This window comes from Vulpes vulpes, chromosome 14 (assembly GCF_048418805.1).
Source record: "Vulpes vulpes isolate BD-2025 chromosome 14, VulVul3, whole genome shotgun sequence".
NCBI lineage: Eukaryota > Metazoa > Chordata > Mammalia > Carnivora > Canidae > Vulpes > Vulpes vulpes.
In genome coordinates this window covers 107765294-107786133 of record NC_132793.1, presented here as the reverse complement: position 1 = coordinate 107786133, position 20840 = coordinate 107765294, and the positions used below count along the sequence as shown (strand labels likewise).

The 20840-nt window shown below is 56.7% G+C and overlaps 1 protein-coding gene across 21 annotated transcripts in view; it reads left to right on the top strand.

Moving 5' to 3' along the window:
* The window catches only part of AFAP1 (actin filament associated protein 1), a 142051-nt gene extending 126406 nt beyond the window's left edge, over window positions 1–15645 (top strand). For all 21 annotated transcript variants that reach the window (XM_072737595.1, XM_072737591.1, XM_072737587.1 and 18 more), the window contains 5 exons: window positions 230–344; window positions 3825–3989; window positions 5472–5662; window positions 8498–8659; window positions 11268–15645. In XM_072737595.1, the coding sequence (XP_072593696.1) occupies window positions 230–344; window positions 3825–3989; window positions 5472–5662; window positions 8498–8659; window positions 11268–11294 (660 nt within the window). In that variant the 3' untranslated portion in view covers window positions 11295–15645. The remainder of the gene's footprint in view (window positions 1–229; window positions 345–3824; window positions 3990–5471; window positions 5663–8497; window positions 8660–11267) is intronic.
* Window positions 15646–20840: the final 5195 nt, after the last annotated feature.

Genomic DNA, 20840 nt, shown 5'->3' with positions numbered 1-20840 from the left:
CAGGTCCAAGTTCCTCACCTGCCTTGGAGCTCAGTTCTACACCTGCTTGTCCTGCGCAGGAAAACCATAGCAGCTCAGTGTTTGGAGACCAGACTGGTCTTCTGCTCCCTTCATTTTTCCTATCTGTGCTAGCTTATATGAATGATTCAGAGACTGAGACAATTTACTGAAAAAAACAGATTTTTCTTTATTGCTTGTTATTAATTCTCTTACATGTTTATGTCAACAGGTGAAGGGTAAAAAGCCCCCAGTAGCCTCTAGTGGGGTTACGGGGAAAGGGAAGACTCTGAGCAGCCAGCAAAAAAAGGTAGATTCCACAGCCGGCGTGAAGCGAACATCTTCAAGTAAGTTTATCATTCAGTTTCTTGGTGCAGTTTGCAGAGTAGGGGCCATAAGAGCCATCTTTCCTCCCCACCTGCTCAGGTGGAGATGCCAGGCATGGGGGTCAGCTGGAGAGAGGGGACTCTACTCATTGTCACCCTCCCTCCTTGCTGGATTGAAGAATGGTGACAATTTTTAACTCAGCTTTGATGACCATTGTGTATAAAGGAGAAGCCGGGCTGGTCTGTGACGTGTTGACATGTTCAAACGTATTTAAGGAGGAGATGGAGTAGGTCCAAGGGACCTGGGGCTTTGGGTCAGGAGACCTTGACGTGTGTCCCCGATCTGTTGGTGACTTAGTCAAGCTGTATAAATGCTCTAAGCTCAGCCCCCTGTGTTGGAGATGGAGACAAATGGCCACTGTGGTTTCTGGGACGAAGTAATTGAGGCACTGCATGGGCCTCCAAGCATGAGAGCCATGTAAGGATTGGTAAGGGGTGCGTCTTCCCTAGCGCCTTATGGTTTGTGAGCTGATACAGACCTTCTCCTGCTACTTCTCCCAGTCTCATCTCAGGTAGGTACAATCACCTGCCCCTTATGCAAGGGCAGAAATATTGTCTGAGAGACCAAGTGGCTCACCCAGTGTTTCACAGCTGGCCAATGCGACTACCAGGTTTCACACTCCAAATCTGAGCAGAGAAGCAGGAAGGCACAAGTGAGAGATCCAACCTACCTCAGCACCCAGTGCTCTTCCTTACCGGCAGATGGATTAATTTAGGTGACAACATTGTGCCCATGGGTGTGTGTTTGCTTCAGCCCTGGTGATGGTGGGCACCCATTCATTGTGCCAGCCCGGCAGCATTTATTCTCTTTGAGGCACTCTGCTTGCTGCCGGGGCTGCACAGATAAGACTGGGCAGTTGGCATCGAGCTGCTTTGGGCTCAAGAAGATGCTCACAGGCAGATCTGCAGGTATATAGCACAGGCTTTTACAAGGTTCAGGAGCTCCTAAGTGGATTTGGCTTGCTGGGGGCTCCCAGGGGAGGAGGATGTGAGTTAGGCTTCAGTGATGGGTTTGATAAGACGGCTTATCAAGTTGGGAAGTTGTGTGTATACTTTCAGAATCTGGCTCAGTGTCACCAGTAGACCAGTCTGTGTTGGTGAAGATGAGGTTGGCCAGCTGGCTCCAGTTAGTAACCTCTCCCTCACTTACTGACCTGCCGGCACTGAAGGATGTTCAGAGTTTGAGAGGACATGGGGATGGAGAGGACGGCCTTTTCCATCGTATACCCAGACGAGCCTTGGAATTGTCCAGGAGGGCTTGGCTGCTTCCACCCCAAGGGAACTTGTACTCTGCCCATCACCTTGTCTATACTTTCCTTGTCCTAGCAGACGGGTTGGGAGCCAGCTGGATCACAGTTTTATTGTGCTGACTTATTTTGACCTTATCTTTCTGGCAAATCTTATTTCCCTAATGCAATTGGGTGTATTTACAGTCACTTAAAATTTTAGTGCTGTTCATCTGGGGAGGGGTGGAGAGGGGAGGAAAAAGCCTGTGCCTGAAAGCTCTGCTGTGCAGGGCCCGAACCTCCTGGGATCTCTTCTCAATAGCTTTTCTCCCAGTGCCTTTGCTCATTTCATTTCCTAGGTGATTTATTCCTTTATTTTATGAGACCTTCTGTAGGGAATCTTTATTAACTTTGGTGACATCTAATGGTGACAAAAGAGAAAAATAATTGCATTCTATGTTTTTGCTGAATTCAGCCAGTTGCATTATGGACTGGATGAGGCTTACTGCATGGGAACCAAAAGATGTGAATATTTATAGGTTATTACATACCAGTTTCTTGGGGAAACATATCTGATCAGAAATAAGTGAACAGGGTGTGGACTTTGTCTGTGGAACGCGTCCTAACCCTGGCTACTCATTGCAGTGCTTTTGTTTCAAATTGTTGCTTTTGTTATCCTCACACTGAGATCCTCCTAATATCATGCTCTGTGTGTGCATTTTCTGTTTGCTTCTTTTTAGTGAGGGGAAGTGCCCTGGGGACAAATGAAAGATTTTGCACCTGCCTTCATAAACGCAGTGTTGCATCATAATCCTGACAGTTTGCATTGCAGGATTCAGTGAATTCAGCATCAAGGATAGGTGGTGGAAGTGGCTGGCCATTGTCTCTGAGGCCTCAGCTATCACTGGCAGTGATTACAGCAGCCGGGGGGTGTCCACCCCACCCCAGGCATCGCATAGTTTTGTGAGATAGGTTTTGAATATAAATATCATGTTTTGTTTTGTTTTGTTTTTTTTAACTCAAGGTATGCCTTCCTGCTTCTGCTTTATAGAGGGTGAAGCTGAGGTTCATGGAGATTAGCTGCCAGCCCAGAGTCGTAGGTTCCTTTCTGGCCCATGTCTCCACTATGAGCCATCACGCCATGTTCCTGCCCAGAAGTCGCTGCACGCCCAGTGGGGCAGTAGACATGCAGGCAAACAAGTGCAGTGTTGCAGGGGGTGCTGTGGGGCGTGAAGACATGACGGGGCACATGATGTGCAGCAGACCTCCGAGTGGTGATCATGTGTGGAAGGCAGTGGAAGCTTCGGAATCGGTGACCCTCCATCACGCCTGTGACATCTTCATCTCTTCAAGCTATTTTTCTAGAGAGGGTCTCTAACTTAGTATTATCAAAATTTCAACTTAATTAGAGGAAAGAAGCTTGGGTGGGATGTTAATGTGACATCAACTAGTGGTGTGACTCTGGTCAAGACTCCGATGGATTTCCTAAAGACTGGTTTCCTCTTTATTCTTCACGCATTCCTTTTATTTAATGAGCACTGGCATTGTGCTTATTTGGAATGCTTCGTAAATATTAAATTGACCCTCATAAGAGCCCTGAAAATGACCACTTCACAGATGAGGGACCTGAGGCCCAGAGAGGACAAGCGGTCTTGCTGTGGGTCACATAGCCGATGCAACAAGCTAGAGCTCTAACTCAGCTGATTGGGTCTGGGCGCCGCCGCATGAGACTCCCCATGTTCTCCGTCCTTCACTCACTCAGTGGATGCCTGCATGCTCGCTGCACCTACCCCAGCGCAGGGGACAGAGCTGCTGTCCAGTCAGCCTGACAGCCAGATAGCACAGGCATTGGGCTTAGGTTTGGCCGTGTTACAGAAGTGCCTGAAAAAGAGAGAAGTACACAAATCCCAGAGAGGAGCCTTGATTTTGATTATAGAGTGCTCATCCTGTAATCAAGCCTTCCTGCCTCAAAGGATAGGGAGTTAATGGGATGTTCTCATATTCTCTTCTCATTTTCTCACCTTGATTCAGACCATTGGGAAATTTGCCCTACTCACCTTTCTATTCCATTCAAACTGGTCCCATTCCTTTTCTTACCAAACTAGCAAAATAGCCAGATTAGTTTCTTTTCCTGATTTTAAACAAGTTTTATGAATTACCTTGTTATCTGCTTGGTTAAACTGAATTTTCTTTGGCTACTTTTTTTCCCCCCAAGATGCTGACCAGTACAAATATGGCAAGAATCGGGTTGAAGCCGATGCCAAGCGGTTGCAGAGCAAAGAAGACGAGCTGCTAAAGCGTAAAGAAACCCTGCGGAACAGGCTGGCCCAGCTCCGGAAAGAGAGGAGAGACCTGAGGGCTGCCATCGAAGTAAACGCTGGTATGAGGGCCACGGTTCTGGCCAGCCTGGGCACCTCCTTGGGTTAGCGCCTCAATTTCCACCCATTCTGCCCATGGGGTCTCACCTTAGTAAGGCCACATATCCCCGAATGGTGCTGCTTGTAGTTTGGAAGCATTGTATGAGTAAGCCTGGGGCAGGTGCCATGGCCTGGGACAGTGGACTAGGCAAGAGGAGGCCAGGACCACTTCTTGGCCTGCTCACCTGGTCTGCTCACCTGCTCCCAGAGACCCATGGTGCCAGGAGCTGTCCCTGCCTCGTGTGTTGACTGCAAAGATTGTCTGCAGGATGAGGGACAGTGTCTAAATTCTTGGAAGGGAGCAGGGAAATAGGCCAGGTTAGCAGAGACGCTCTCAGAGGGGAAGTCCTACCTAAGGCAGTGTTGGGGAGCTGAGTCTGGGCCTGGGGGGTGTCTCTGGCTCAGGCTTGTTCATTTGTGTAGTTCCTGGTTCTGGGGATGGAGCTGTTTAATGTAATCAGCTCAAGACTGGCCCTGATCCTGGGGCAAGACCGACTCCTCAGGTTTGGATTTGGCTGGACTTGTTGGGACACAGAGGACCAGGAAGGCCCAGAAGGGAAGACAGCTGCTTTCACGTAGCTTTCCTGCTCACAGAGCAGTCAGCCAGCAGCTACAGCCCTTCTTGACTCTGCGCCTCAGTGACTTTTATGACAGGGAGAGCTTTTGGAGTTTAAAGTCTGGGAGGTTAGGTGTAGGCTACGCAGGTGGGAGATAACCCATAGGAGGGGGAGGACGTGGTGTCCGGCCACCTGGAGGGAACCAAACGCTGAGTCAGAGGCCTGGGTGGGAGCCTCCAGGGCAATAAGATAGCAAGAGGATTGTGTCCTCTCCTCCTGTTGTTCCAAGTTTGCAGGATAGCAAAGATGCAGAGAAGTGAGACTAGCTCCCATGCCACAAGCACAAGGCTGGGGCCACACACAAAAGTCAGGCGACCCCTTGGAATCCATTGTTCTGCATGTCCAATGGGCATGTTACCTGCCTCCTTGTGTCACTGAAACACATTTCAAATAAAATGAATAAGTGAATGTGCCAGCTCTGTGAGGCACAAGCTTTACTGTAGTCGACCTGACGGGCAAGAGAGAGGACTCCGGAAGAGAAGGTGGAACCATCAGAGCAGGGAAGTAGTCAGACTACAAGTCAGCCACACTTCCACCGGCCATATGCTTAGGTGAGCATGTTGAGGGGTCTAGAATTCTGGGATTTGTGAGAATTGAGGGCTCCGGCTTCCAGTCCACAGTCTTCCAGCTGCAAGAAATAGGGTGGTCAGGAAGGGCCTCTGCTCTTTTAAAGAACAGCTGGACTTGAGTTTTGTACTAGGGATCCAGGTGGGGGCCGCTCAAGGCAAAGAGGTCTCTAGGGCTCCTGGGATGGGCACCAGCACGGATCCTCTATCATCTGAGACCTTCACCTGTGGCTACAGTGACAGTGTGTCTATGGGATTTCAGGCAGGAAGACACAGGTGGTTCTGGAAGACAAGCTGAAGAGGCTGGAGGAGGAGTGTAAGCAGAAGGAGGCGGAGCGTGTCAACCTGGAGCTGGAGCTGACGGAAGTCACGGAGAGCCTGAAGAAGGCCCTGGCTGGCGGGGTCACCTTGGGGCTGGCCATCGAGCCCAGGTCAGGGACATCGAGCCCACAGGTAAGGTCAGCGCCTGACCTTCATGTTCTGAGCCAACGTGCATTCTGAGCTGGTGACGTGTTTTCTTCTCTCTGTGGAAAGGTGGTGGAAACAGCAGCCTATTTCCCTTCCTTTCTCCCATTTGATGATCAGAGGCACCGCTCTTCTTATCTCTTTTGAACCATGTCCTAATTCGATTCCAATTCATTAGCTAGAGACCTTAATCTAATGTAGCAGATTGTTATGAGACGTGCAGCACGTCTTGGGAATCCTGCCAGGTGCCAGGAAACACGGCCTCCCCCTCGGATCTCACAGAACGAGTGGGAGTCACTTTGCAACATGAATTATCACCTTCAGTGACTCACCATTTGCTCTGATTGGACTAACAGTCACTGAGAAGTTACTGCTGTCCTTTCCTCGTGACTATGCCCTTGGGTCCCTAGAGCCTGGGGAGTCTCATGTCACCCCTTCCGTTTCACAAACCAGGAACCAGAAGCCCAGAGAAGTGCAGCAACCCGGCCTAAGCACACACAGTGTAGCAGGGGCAGCAGCCCTGGATGCAGGCTCCTTCTCAGAGGGGCCTGCAGCTCTCCACCCCACCTCCCACCTTAAACCTGTCCCTCTCTGAAACTCCCATCCCCCCCATCCCTTTTGACAGCCACCCCTCAACTTTGAGAAATTGCCTGGCAGAGTTGCTTCTAGCAGCAAGGCAGGGGCTCTCATCACAGAAAACAGGACACCAATGGTGCACCACCTCCTCCAGGCGCAGCTTCTAGGAAAGCAGGCTCTGGGGCCAGAGAGACAGGATTGGGGTCATGTCCCTTCTCGAGGCCTCACTCAGTCATCCACAAACTGAGGATGATGACATTGATGCATCTGTGATAGCTCATGGCACCGTGCCTGGGCAGAGGCAGTGTGGGTTCATCATTCATCATTGTATTTGTTAGTTCATGTGTTCATTCATTCATTCAATGAATTATGAATACATACCCAGGCAGTGCACATGCTGGGGGCCATGTGCTCCCCCAGGGACAGGGCGCAGTAGGCAGAAGGGCTGCCCCCAGGGAGCCTGTGTTCCGATAAGGGAGGAAGCCTGCGGGGTACGTGTGTGTCCGCATTGATTCCCCCTGTGAGAACAACACGCAGGGAGGGTGAGTACACTGGAAGCTGGCACGCAAGGGCCGAGCCGCCCCACGTCTCAGCGTCCCGCTTGGACAGGACCCGGCACAGTGAGGTCAACTATAACTGGAGGTGGGGCCCTGCTGGAAACACATGGCTTCTGGGCCCCTCGTGACCTCCACAGGGGTGGACCCCATTAGGCCCTGGCCTCCTGCAGGGATGGCCACATCACCCCCAGGGGTCTCTCCTGCCCACCCCCTTCCTTCAGAGCCCTTCTGCATCCTCTGGGCCCCACACCCAGCCCCCTGCAGTCTCCCCCCTACCTCTCATCCCTCCCCTTCCAAATTAAGGTTTTGGAAATAGTTGTGTCTTCCCACAGTGTCCTGTTAACCTGCTCACTTCTCCACTTGCCAAACCTGCTTTCCCTAAGGTCACCTCCAAACTGGAAACCCCCCACCTCACCCCTGCCTCAGGACCCAGGCATCTCCAGACTGGCTACTTTCTTTGGTGACCCTGCATCCCCCTGGGAATCCTCTCTCTCTAGCAGTGACCCTGCATCCCCTGGGGGTCCCCTTTCTCTAGCAGTGACCCTGCATCCCCCTGGGGATCCCTTCTCTCCAGTGATGACCCTGCATCCCTGCGGGGGTTCCCTCTCTCTAGCAGTGACCCCGCATACCCCTGGAGGTCCCTCCTCTCCAGTGGTGACCCCACACATCCCCAGGGTCCCCTCTGTCCAGTGGTGATGGGACTATCTGAGCCTCCCCACCCAGACCACAGGACCTGCTGGCTTCCTCTCCTGGGAGGGCTCTCCCTGGACTTGGGTTGCCATCACCTGCCCTGGTGTTGGCAGCTCCCTGCTCTTCCTACCCAGCCCTCATCCCTAGAACTCGGGTGGTTGGGTGTATGTCCCAGAGGACTGTCATGGGCTGCCTTACAAACTCAGCGTGGCCTCTCACAGAGAGATGGTGGTGGTCTCTCCTTTCTGCCAGACACTCCATCCCTGACTCCTTCCCAGCCAGCATGGCTGGTAAGCCAGAACATGAGGAAAGCTGGCTGCTTGGCGTTCAGGGTCAGCAGCCCCTGGTAGGGATCCTAAATGACCCACTTTAAGGTAATTGAAAGCAGTGTTCTGCTTGACAGCATGCCAAACAACCCAAGCAGTGTTTTCAGGTCATGTGTTACACAGCAGTGACAGGGTGGGGGGGTGTCTGTGGCCCTGGGGGCTCATCTAGGCAGGCCCAGCCCACTGCCAGCACTCTCCCCTGAGGAGCAGCCTGTACCTCCTTTGGGGGGTTGGGAGGGGGGCTTTTCACTCCACTTTAAGTCTTCCAGAAGACCTTTCCATTCGGCCTCTGTATATGCTACAGATGGTTGGGAGCCCCGGTGTCACCCAGGCTGGGCTTGGGCCATGCTGCCACCAACCTTGGGCCCAGTGCCTGGCGCTGCCCGGTGGTCAAGGGCAGGTGTGCACGCAGAGCTCTCTGCAAGCACAGAGCAGTGTACAGAGGGACGGGGTGGGGCCCCTGCCGGCCTCCTAGCCCCCCGGCCGTCCTGTCTGTAACGGACATGGAGAAAGTGCCATGAGACCCGGTGCTGACCCTGTGGAGTCATTCTCCTTCTCATTCTTGCCTGTTCCCCAACCCTGTGCGTTTTCTTTGAAACCTGCAGTCCTCCCGCTGGGACACACCACGGGCCCGGAGACCACACCTCACTCGGGTCTTCTCTCTGCCTTGACAGTCCCCGGTTTTCAGGCATCGCACCCTGGAGAGCTCACCCATGTCCAGCTGTGAGACCAGCGATGCGGAGGGCCCCGTGCCGGTGAACAGTGCAGCCGTGCTGAGGAAGGGCCAGCCGGCCAGCGGCTCCCCCTGCCGGGGGCATGTGCTGCGGAAGGCCAAGGTGAGCTCCGCCCTCCCGCCTTCAGGACACCTGCCCTGAGGGGAGCTGGCTCCTGCAGGAGAGATGGGATGCGGGGGGAGATGCCATGTCCTGACTCTCCCCAGTCCTCACAGTCCCAGCCTCCTTCAGGGGTCCCCATTTTCAAAGGTGAAAAGCCCAGAACCTCACCCCAAGGCGCTGACCACCTGGTGTCAGGAGAAACAGCAACTCTGGGTGCTCCTAGGATTTCCTTCCCAGGGTGGGGACTGGATCAGGCAACCTCTGGGCTCTTCAGAGAGGGCCCAGGCCTAGACCCTCCTCCGGCCCATGCCGCCCCTGACATCGTCAGTGGTGTGGGAGGTGCAGGATGATCCCCCAGGCCCGCCCGTGCTCTCCAGTCTCCACATGGGACTGGCACTGATGAGCTTTGATGCTGGACTTTAAAGCTCTCAGAAATTGTAAAAACCACTTCTAGGTTCTCAGAGCAGACAGTTCCTGACGGTGCTAACTACAAGTGTGTCATACAGAAAAATCATACTTGAAGTAATTACATTAATTCATCAGATGAATTTAATTTGCTCTGACGGGTGTGGAGGCAGACGGCCTCTCTTTGCTGCCTCTGGGCCCGGCATTGCTATCATTACGTTTGCTCCTGGGCAGCTTCAGAACCTGGTCCAAACTGCCTAGGAGTCTGCAGTTTTCAGAGAGGCAGGTCTGTCTTGGGGAGGAACGCGAGCAGCAGCGCCTTGGAGCCCTGGTGTGCTCATGGGGCGGCCCTGGTGGCAGTGGCTGTGGCCCCGTCTGAGAGCTGGTGTCCTGCCCGGCAAGCGTTTGAAGCCCGTGTGTATTGCCACATCTAGGGCAGGAAGGGCTGCTGGGTATTTCTGTTACTTTTCCTAGCAGGCGTTGGGCATTCCGGGTTTGGCCGTCCAGTGCAGTCCCACAACTGTTTGCAGATGAGAAGTGAAGTAACAGTGTCTTATTTACTTGGTCTCTTTACTGTCAAATCAGATTTACGATTGAGCCGTTGCCAAGCCGCGTGTCACACGGGTGCTCCGCGACTACCAGCTTGGGGACTGCAGCTCCGGCTGCTCCTCTGTGCTAAAGCTGGACACATTGTCTCGGCAGGTTCATGCATGGTGACACGGGGGCCACACTCACCGAAGGACCTAGCCGTCCCTGCTTATGGGTCCAGGAACCATAAGCCTCAAAAAAGGGACTCCTGAAAACAGTGACATGGGACTCTCAGCTGGGGACAGGGGTGAGGCTCGGCCTCTCGGCTCTGATCCTGAGCAGGGGCGCCACACGCATGCCCTCGTCTGCCCACGCCAGCCTCCATCTGAGGACCAGCACAGGCTGGCTCATTCTGGGTTCAGGAAGCATTAGCCTGGGCGGCGTTCCTAAAGTGACTTCCAGCTCCTGACGAGGAATGTTCTGCGCATGATAGCACACCCTGGAAACTCAGATAGTGTGGGGCACCTGTCACGGGCTTTCAGCTCCAGGTCCTCCATCCCCCTCCTTGGTCGGGAAAGCTGCATGTGTGGGGTCCTCTGGTAGGCCTGGCATGATGGCCCCAGCCGTGCTTCCAGAGCCGCCACAGGCGAGCCGCTGCCAGAGGCTCGGGTGCCTGGCTCCGCGGTGGCATAGCCTGGCTCTCCGCAGCCGTGTCAGCAAGAGCCTCATGGGGCTTCAGTCTCCCTCTGTACACTCTCCTGGTGCGGTGTGTCCCTGTGGCTCTCTCTGGCCCTCCCTGCCGAGTGGCCACGGTGACCCCTGCTTGCCGATGGCAATGTATTTGCCAGACTCCTCGGTGAGACGACATGCATGCCTGTCCTCGCTATCAAACCTGCACGGCCCGGGGGCAGATTGGTGAGCTGGGAAGGGGAAATGCCAGCCTCTGTTTTCCCTCTGGACACCTGCTTCCTCAGCCCTGTGGCCTTCTCAGGGTGGCTGAGTAAGAACAGGGAGAGGCTACACTCGAGTTCCTCCTCCTCTCAGCACACCTGCCTGAAAGTGCTCTGTGTGTGTTTTTAAGTATTTTATTTATTCGAGAGAGAGTGAGAGTGCACGAGTGGAGGCAGGGCAGAGGGAGAGGGAGAAGCACAGCCCCCACTGAGCAAGGAGCCCGATGCAGGGCTCGAACCCAGAACCCTGAGATCCTGACCTGAGCCAAAGGTGAACGCTTCACCAACTGAGCCCCACAGGTGCCCCCGTGTGGTTTTATCGAAGTGGAGGGTGGCTCTGTTTTGACCTTGTTTCTGCCATGTTGGCTGATGCTCCGTTTTTCAGAAAAAGTCAGAAATGCCTAATTTCATGAGATGTGCAGAGGTGTGCAGCGAGTGAGCTCACAGCCCAGTGAACAAAGCCCTGGAAATTTCAGCAGGCGCTGGGTGTTCCCACCGGCCAGCCCACCACACCGGGTGCCAGGCCCTGCGTCCACACACACCTTCCCCTTGATCAGCCCAAGGGCCCCATCGTTGATCTAATTCCTGGGTCAAACGGTAGTTCTCGAACTCCTGAGTGGCCACCTCATCGGTTTCCATGCTGTAGGCGGCCGGCGGCCGTGGGGGCAGCCTGTCTCCCAGCACCCGGCCACTTTGACCTGTACCCTTCCTCTCGCCACACCTAGGAATGGGAGCTGAAGAACGGCACGTAGAGGGACGGCAGGACGCCCCACTCGCAGGCGCTGCCCCGCCGCCACCGCCGCAGGAAGCTCCGCCCGCGTGGCCACTGCGCAGGACGCCAGGGTTTGTGACTGAGCTCCGAAGCCAGCGCCAGACCCGCCCGCGTGTCCTCTTGCTACTGTACTTGTTCCTTCTAAAGAAATTCACTTATAACACTTTGGTTTCCACCTCTCTCTGTCGGAGAGCAGTAGGGAGGTAGAGAGGTCCTACGGCAAACGAGAAGCTCAGTGAGGGCTTTACCCGTGTCCCCTGCACCCTGACCGTGGGGGACCGGCCAGTGCCCCCGCTGAGGCCTCGGTTGGCGGGAGGCCCGGGCCCCGGGCAGGTGAACGCGGCTGGCGTGGGCCCTGGGACCGTCGCGCCCGCCTGCTGAAAAGGCCGGGGCCTCCCACAGCGCGCCCTCCTGCCCCCCTCGTGCCTCAGCGTGCCCTTCCCACGCGCCCCTCCCCCTCATCACGAGAGGCGGGTGCGTGAGAAACCCGTGCTGTGAAGCATCTGTTACCTTTTCATTGTCTTTCCTCTGGACAAATGCTTCCGTCACCATGACGTGAAAAGCTGCCATTCTTTTTAAACTTTTTAGAAATTTCTTTTAATTGTGTGTTGCACTTCGCTCTAAGGGTTTTTCAGAGATTCTGTATCGTATTTTATTAATTATTTGTACTGCTTCTGAAAGGCAGCAGAGTGTCTGCTGCTTCACTAATGTGTGTTCCCCACCCTGTTCCCCAGTGTCCCCGACCCTGTCTGCCCCTCAGAGCCAGCAGGTGACCCGGTCTCACCGGATGTAGATGGCACTTCCAGTTACAGGACGGGCTAGCCCCTTGAGAGGGAAGCAGGTCCTGGAAGTCGCTTGGCCTTAGAACCCTAGCATCCTGAGCCGAGCCAGAGCGTCTGTTCTCTCCCCATGGCCCTGCCTCCCCCTGCAAACCCAGGCCAGAAGCGCGGGGATGCTGGGGCTGCTCCTAGCCCCTCGGGCTGAGGCCGGGTCTCTGCACCTGTGCGGCACTTCTGAGAACCGGCCAACTCCACTGTGCCTCCAGAGGGACCGTCTCAGGAATCCTCAGCTATGGCCAGGTGCAGCCCCTGATGCGATGAAAGTGGGTCACCCCAGGATCCCTCTGCAGGCAGATTGGGGGGCATGAGTCACACACCTATGCAAGGGCGCTTCCTGCTGAAATGTGGAAGCGTGGAGGTGTCAGCCTTTCATCCACCAAATACAGGGATGGAAGGCACGACACAGTCTCCATGCTTCCCCCCTGTCCCAGCACGCCTCCAGAGCCCCTCCGGGGCTCGGCCACTCTCCCATAGGCCCTTCTTAGGACTGGGGTCAAACCAACGTCAGGGCTCTCAGGCCCCGCATGGCTGCATGAGATTTTGGCCATAGAGCGGGCAAGTAGTCTCCTGTGAAGGTGACAGTTTACAGGAGGGAGCGGGGGCTGGAGCTGATCCCAGCGGAGACGCGGGCCCCCATCACATGTTGGCAGATTAGGGCACATCTCCCTGGCACCCAGCACGATCAACCCCTGCCCCCAGGAAATCTAGGGAGGAGGCCCCCAAAGCCTCTGGGTCCATCTTCCCGGTGCTGTTAGAGGAGCCCCGTCCTCCGTTGTCTGTCTGTGTGGGAAGCTGATTTTCTGTAAAAGGAAAAAGTTTGATCTATGGTAGGTTTTTGCTGCCTTCTGGTCAAATAAGGTTTGCAAAGGCACTTGGGCCAACCTGCTTGGCAGCCAGCTTTGTCCAAGCAGCCCCCAGGTTTTGAGCATTAGGAGAGGAAACCTAAGCAGCCGGTGCTCCTGACCGTGGCCCAGCACAGCTAGGGAGATCCTGGGCAGCATGGGGACCCTCATCCCCATGGGTTTGCCCAAGGACATGGCCCGTCGGAGCCAGAGCCAGGATTTGGACCCTGGTCCTCAACTCCTGGTGTACCTATTCTGTGTCGAAACCCAGGTTTCATATTCCCAAGCGTAAGGCCTTTAAAGAGGATGGCAAGCTTAGACGGATCCTGCTGGTCCCACGGAGCCGTTGGAAGCGGGCCGCATGGAGGGCGAGGCCGCCGACAGTGAGGCTCCTGTGATGTTGTGTGTTCCCCTTGGTGTCTTTAGATTTGATCAGAAAGTTAGGTGAAAGGATTTGCTTCAAAATAAGTTATTTATTTGTATATGTTCAATAAATAGAATTTTTAATTTATATCTGTACATATTAGACACACATTAGACGTCTTGTCAGAATTCTGGCAGCGATGTCATTTTATGGCCCTCCCTGAGCACCCCACCCGGCGGCCGCAGCTGACACATGGAGCAGGTGGGCCTCGGGAGCTCGCTGCGGGGGTGCCAGACACCTGCCACTGGGAGAAGTCCCAGTCCCCTTGAGGCGTCACCCGTCCCGTCACAGATGGTCCTGTTCACAGTAAGAGGATCCTGACCCAAAGTGGAGGGAGCGTGGCGGCCGTGCAGATGGGCCACCCTGCCGGTCATGGCCACTTCCCTTAGCACCTAAAGCCTCACCGTCAGCCCCAGGGCTCTGCCTCTGGCTGTATTTGGTGTCATCAACCTTCAAAATCTCCTCCAGTTTTATGTGATTATAATGTCTTTAATCACTCACCCACCTTATGCACAGAAACAAAATAGTGGTTAAGGGCTTGCCGTGTCACCCGTGGCGCAAAACAAGCAGAAACGGTCACTTTTCCCCGTTCAGAGTCAGTAGAGGGTAGGGCAAGGCCCTGTGCGGGTCAGACCAGCCATCCCTGCCCTCTCTGGGCTTCTGGATGGTTCCACCACCTAGGAACCAGCATGGGGCTGGGGAATGGTCCAGATGAGTCTGGATCTTTCCCGGGTCTTCTCTGGATGACTGTGCATACACCCTGGTGTAAACCCATTCTGTCCACCTCCTGTTCGCACACCTTGGTGTTTTCGAGCCCGATCTTCACTTCAACTGTCCGAGTTCCAAAACCCCCAAAGCACTCAGGTTGGAGATTTGCCACCTTTTGCAAAGCCTGTTTCACACTGCGTGTGCGCTCGGCCCCACATCCACCCCCAGGAAGGAGACTCAGACCCATCTGAAGCGCAGCAACCATCAGGAACCTGGGTGCAGGTCTGCACAGGGACAGGCGCACGACTGGGGGCGGGCCCGGGGGCTGTGGGCAGAAGCGGGCTGCCAGCGTGCTCTCGGGAGGGGCCGGAGTCACAGCAGGCAGCGCTCTGGGTTCGCTCCCCCAGTGCTGTGGCAGGGCCTCCCGACGGTGGGCAGCAGGGTGGGTGCCTGGGGACGGGGCCTCTCGTGCCAGCGAGGACCCCTGTGGCCCAGCCGGCGCACCCCTTGCAGGTGCCTCTTCCAGGAACGCCGCAGTCTCCACCACCCCCCGGGGTCCTCAAGGTGGCACCGCTCAGATGTTCAACTGTTGCCTTCCTCGTTTGTTTTCCCAAAATGATTTTTTTTTTTTCTTAATGGGATGTTTTTCAAATCTGTGGCGTTGTTTTAAAGAGAGTGATTCTTATTCTCTTTTTGTTGTTCCCGTTGTCACTGCTGGCTCATCACTGTCCCCATGATGGGCCAGGTTGATACTGTGAATACATGAAGGTAAACTGCACCCCGTGCCCCGCGGTGGGCACAGCCTCTCGCAGGGGGCTCCTCTCCACGAAGGCCCCTCTGGCCCCTCTTCTGTGAACAGCGCCCCCACTGCCTCCCCCGGGGAAAGGTGCCCACCCCTGGCCTGGGCAGGTGTCACCAGGGCTCCTGAGTGCTGCCCCGGGAAGGCGCGTTTTTGCCATAGGATCATCAGATCACGATTCTTAGGGACCAAAGGCGTTTTTAATAAGATAATCTTTGTATTTGATTTTCTAATGAGAAAGGAAACAGTGACTTTAAATTTTAACACCAAACTTTTTAAAATTATAGATATTTAGCATTAATTGACCACGGCTCTAAGTTGTAAAATGTTTTCATAATAAGATTGTAATTATTTCCTTAACTGTATTTTTTAAAAACTAAAGTCATATTTAAAATTCTCTTTGAAAGAAACAAGCAAGAAACAGCAAAGATTTTTTTTTTTTAATTAAATCTGTTGGCGGTGCCCATTTTAGAGGACTGTAGATATATTTTCACTGTGTTTCTCAGTGTATTTAATTCATAAACTAAGAACTTTTATCAGAGGAAACTTCCGATGGAAATACCAGTTTTCTGGCCATTTGCTCCATGTTGTAATCACCTCACCTGAATTTTCTGCTTTACTAACTGATTTTTCTACTGTTTCACACGGTGTATAGCCCACGGACTGGCGCCATCCGGCGTGCCTCATTTGTGTGTTACCAATAAAGCTGTACGCTTCCAGCCAGCCTCCGTGTCCTCACTCCCGGCCCTCCTTTCTGCCGAATGGGGGCACTTCGTTGACAGCCACCTGCCAGGTGGGAGAGGAGGGGGAGCAAGGAGCAGGTGAGGGAGACGGTGGGCGCTGCGCTTTGTTTCTATGAGCAAGGATCCTCTTCCATCGAAGAGCCTCAGATACTGTATTTTCAAGTGGCTGTTAGTCCACGGACCCGAACATGCAATTGAAGAAACGTTTGCGCACCTGCCGAGGGCCGGGCTCCGGGGTCAAGCGCTGGAAACAGTGGTCAGGTGTGACTGTTGCTGTCAGGAGCCCCGTCCTCACATGAACAGCCCCTCGGGGGTGCAAGCCAACGCCGAGACACCTGCGTCACAGGGGGAGGTGCAGCTGCCCTCAGGACAGGTGGGTAGGGTGGGTGCTGGAGCTAGGTCACGCTGTGTGAATAGGGGTTCAGTGGGGAGCAGAGCAAGGGAAAGATGTTGCCATCGAGGGCAACAGGAGCAGGGGGTGGAGGGTGGGAACGAGGGGCGTGCAGATGGGACACGGGACAGGGGCGAGGGAGATGGGAGTCTGGGGGAGCCCAGCCTCCTCGTGTGGGTGCAATGGGGAGGACCACTGCCAGCCAGGACCAGGATGAGCCCGAGTGACAGCTGTGGCAGGTCTGTGTGGCCACACCTGCCTGGTGTCAGAGAGGCAGAAGTGCCACCCGCAGGTGCGCACGCCCGGTCTGAACCGGTTGACAATACCGAGCGGGTGCCCCTGCCCCGGTGGCTGGCTCTGCCCCGAGCACTCCTTGACCTGGGCCCGTGCAGGGACCTCGCACAGGCAGGATTCGGCCCGAGTGGCGGGGCTGGCAGGTCGTTGGGCAGAACACACGGACGGGCAGCAGGTGCTGCCTGGGCGAGATCAGCGTGGGCCCGCTGGTCTGGAGTCTGCCGGAGACGCCAGGTCTGATCTGGGGCCAGGTGTGGGCCACGGCCCAGTGACCTGTGTCTGTGTGGGACCCGGGGGTGTCCAGGTGACCAAGTGCCCACCCACACCCACCGTTCCTGGGGCAGGGCCAGACGGCCCAGTGGTACCCCTCACCCCGAACTCTCCCTACACTGTGGGGCAGGGCTGGTTACATGGCAGATGGTGGGAGGCTGGAGGCGGACCATCCTCCCTCTGTCTTACAGGAAGGGGGTTCCGAGTACCCCATGCACTTAGAGGCACAGAAGCCACACGCCCCACGGAGAAGCGGGGGCCAGCATGTGCCCTGTCCCGGCATCAGCTGTTCCACGTGGGCCTCTGTGTCTCGGGGAGGCTTCCTGAGCCGGCCTTAGCGATGCTCCTCCTCGGGTCTTGAACGCCGGTCATGTCCTGGTGGGCCGCCGATGGAATAGGAAGCACATCTTTGATTTCTGTTAAAACTGGGCTAGAAGACAGCAGAGCTCCCGGCTTTGCTTTCTAAAACCACGGAGACGACTCAGGGACATCCATCACGTGTGTTATAGTTTTGGGGGCGGGTGACACGAAGCCTCCCTGGCCCAGGTCCTTCATGGGAAGCAGGGAAACTTCAGCTGACGTCCGTGATCCAGAAATTTTATGATGGAAACCATCAATTTTACGATGCTGTTAAACGGGGCCATGTCTTCATACGGCGGGACCAGTTAGTCGGGAAGTGCGGTGGGAGACACGGCAGGGAGGCTGACCCGGGCAGCGGGTCCAGGACGCTCACCTCCTGACCTGGGAGCTCGCTCCAGCCGGTCCATCCGGAGCTGCCACTGGGCTGGGGGCCCCACAGAGCTGCCAGCTGCCGGCCTGCCCGCGGACGGACAGATGCCCTCCAGGGCCGGCCAGTTCCTGGAGATGGCGGGGTGAGACCGCACATGCTCACCAAGCACTCTGGAGCCCAGCCCCCAACCAGGTCCACCGTGGCGCCCCCAGGCCCGGGGCCCAGGACCCCCTTCCCTGCTCCCTGCAGGGCCGGGTGCCAGACAGCAGGGTCAGCGCCCCCGGTCCAGAGCCTGCTGAGCTCCCTCACGCAGGCTCCTCAGCCTGTTGGAGCTGCCCACCGGCTCCTTCCCATGAGCCTGCATAAAGGCTCCTGTTCCTGTTTTGAGGTCACTGTCCCCCGTGTGGCCCCACGTGGCTGTCCTCTGGAGAACTGTGAGTGTAACGAGTTGGCTGATCCGTGGCAGCCCCGTCCTGATCTGCTGGACTCTCCCTTCTAACAACAAACCTACCTGGTAACACATCCCAGTCTGCAAAGGGCTGGGACTCCGAGGTCGGCCAGTCTGGATGGAATGCTGGCTCGTGCCCTGACTCCCGTCACCCACAGCGGGGACAAGCACCCCTCCGGCTGGCCCGTTACGGCCACCGTGGGGTCCGTCCTGTGCAGACGGAGCAAGGCTCCCCTGAAGAGGGGGTTCGAGAGGGAGGCAGATGCTGCATGGAAGGGGGGTCCTTCTGGGTGGGCAGCTGGGCTGCGCCGGGCGGGGCGGGGGCGGCCAGCAGAGGCTGCTTCGGGACACAATCGAGTTTTCCGGTAGGACTAGAAGGCCCTGGAAGGCTCCGGGCAGGGAAGGGGCATGACCTCGGCATGTGTCCAAGCTCGGAGGACGCCGTGTGGAGCTGGCCCCAGGCGGCGGTAGAGGCCACGGGAGCCCAGCTGGACACAAGCACAACCAGGCCTGTGTCCAGCCTCGTGCAGCCCCTCCTGCCTACATGGCCCGAGCGCCCTCAGATCGGCCTGTCCCCACGCTGCCGTTGTGGCGTCAGCCCGTCCGCTCAGGAAGACTGGTGGTCCTCACGACTCGGCTCCTCCCGCCCACATCCCCGCTGGGCCAGCTCGGGTCACTCGGGAATGGGAGCAGCAGCTGGTGGCGGGGCTGGGTGACCCCAGGGCAGAGGTGTAGAGGGAGGGAGGTGGTGAGGGCACCCAGAGCTGGGAGCCGCAGGCCAACAGGCAAGGCACCGGCTGGGCCCTCCTCCCTGAACCCCGCCCGCCCCCCCCCCGCCCCCCCCCCCCACACACACCGGCCCACCTTGCTCAAGCCAATCAGGACACTCCCGGAATGTTCCCTGGGCGTGTTGTTCCCTGGGCATCTCAGGTACACGCCTCCTGGAGAACTGCGTCCCTCCTGTGTATGGTGGCCTGTGACTCAGTGTCCCCCCAGGACCACTTCTCCCCACACAACCCATGGCCTCCTCATCCCACCACGTCGAGTGGCATCTTGGGGACCCCCGGCGATAACAACACAGTAGAAGGCCCGACCAGCAGGGCCACCCTTCCATCCGCCCACCCCCTGGGCTACAGCCTTCCCTCCCCCTGTGCTCGGCTCTCTCCTCCTCCCTGCCCTGGAGCACTCTGGATGCCCCCACAGGCAGACGGGCCCCACTGGCCCGGAAGCTACAAGGAAACATCCCTCGGGGTGGCCAGGCCTCCCGCGTGTCCCCTTCCTTTCTCTCCAACGAGGGCTCAGCATTCCCGGGACACTGAGAGCCTGAGGACCTGGGTGCAGGCAGGTGCGTGCCTGAGCCCCCCTGCATGCCCCGCCGTGCTGCTGCCCTGGACAAGATGCACGTGGCGTCCCCGTCCCATCCTGCTGGATGAAGCCGATGGGAGGAGCAGGACTGTCCACTGCCCCGCTGCCTTCTGCCCTGTTCGAGGTGTTTTTAAACACGCTCTGTGTTCCACAGGGCCGGGAGCTCTTCAGGGGCCAGCATGGGCTGCTCGTCTCGGCATCTTTGCCGCCCAGCACAGCCCTTGGCCCGGAGATGCCATTCGCAAACACCCGTGTGACAACAGCAATGCCGACCCCACCGCCTACGGTGACAATGACAGCCACACCCGCCCGTGCTTGCCCCACGTCGGGCACTACGCCCGCACTTTTCAACATGGGCTTGCCCGGCTGCCGTGCGCTCGCCGAGGACAGGCCTCTGGTCCTCGGAACTGTGAGGCTTCGATGGAGGCGACACCCCCCGGCTGTGGGGTGTTGGGCCCGCAGGGCGGACACTCTGCTTCCTCAGCTCATCCTTCATTCATTTCCTCATTAGGGATTTATTTGTTTAATGCCCACTGTGTTTGGGGTGCTGCAGACACACGAGGAACAGGCAAGCAGAACCCCGGCCTCGCTGCGGCCGCCTGGCACTGGGACAGATGCAAGGTGCGCGACCCCAATACACGTGCAGCCAGAGACTGTGGGGGCCATGAGAAGGGACACCGGCCTCTGGTTGCAGTGTGCTGGGACTGCAGGTGCTCTGTGGGGCACCCAGGAGAAGCCCGAGGCTGGGATGTATGTGGGTGACTCCCCCTGCCCATCATCCTGATCCCAGGGCGTCCAGGGGACACCAGCAATGCAGAAGGGGGTCGTTGGTCCAGGGAGCATTCTAGAAAAACATGTTGTAGTGGCTGCTTTTTGCAGGTTGGAGCTAAGAAGAGGGCTGTCACCACTGAGCCTGGGTCCCCGAATCCCAAGGGGAGATGGGACCCCGGGCAGCAGAGTCTGGATGGCAGCTGGAACCTTCCAGAGACATGTGGGCTTACTGTGTGAAGTGGATTGTGGCGACTGGGCTGCAGGGACGTGTGCAGGGACTGACGGTGGTGTTCCCTGGATGGACAGGTGGACGGTCCACTGAGGTCACAACTCGGGCCCCCCAAAACAAGCACGCTCCAGACCTGGCAGTTATAGTGACGAGGGTGGCTGAGTCCCCACTGCTTCCCAGACCTGGACGGGTCACGTCCCTGGAGCCCCTGGGACCCGGGGGGGCTGCAGGCCCTTGAGGCCTGATGCTGACCCAAACCTGGAATGTGGATTTCCTCCTAACTTGCCCCAAACGTACTTACAGCAGGAACGTGCGCTGGAGAGAGAAAATTCGTTGCACTAGGGCATTCGGGGACGCTGGCTCTCACCTGCGGCAAGTTCCTGGGGACCCCGACGCCAGTGAGGCCACCTGCCAGAGCAGGTGCGTGTGGCTGTCAGGTTGTTGGTGGAGCGCTGGCCCCTGCTGTGTCACCGCGGGTCTGGTGTGTCCCTGAGCCCACCCTGTGATGACTCCCTCTGTTCTGAACACGCAGGTGGCAGCCTGTCCTTAGCAACCTAGCAGCCTAAGAAGCCTCCTTGGTCCCCAGTGCCGGGGGGGTCACCCTGGGAGCCCCTACCTGTGAAGATCATGAACAAAGGCAATCCCACGAGAGAGTAGTGCCACCTGCCCCCAT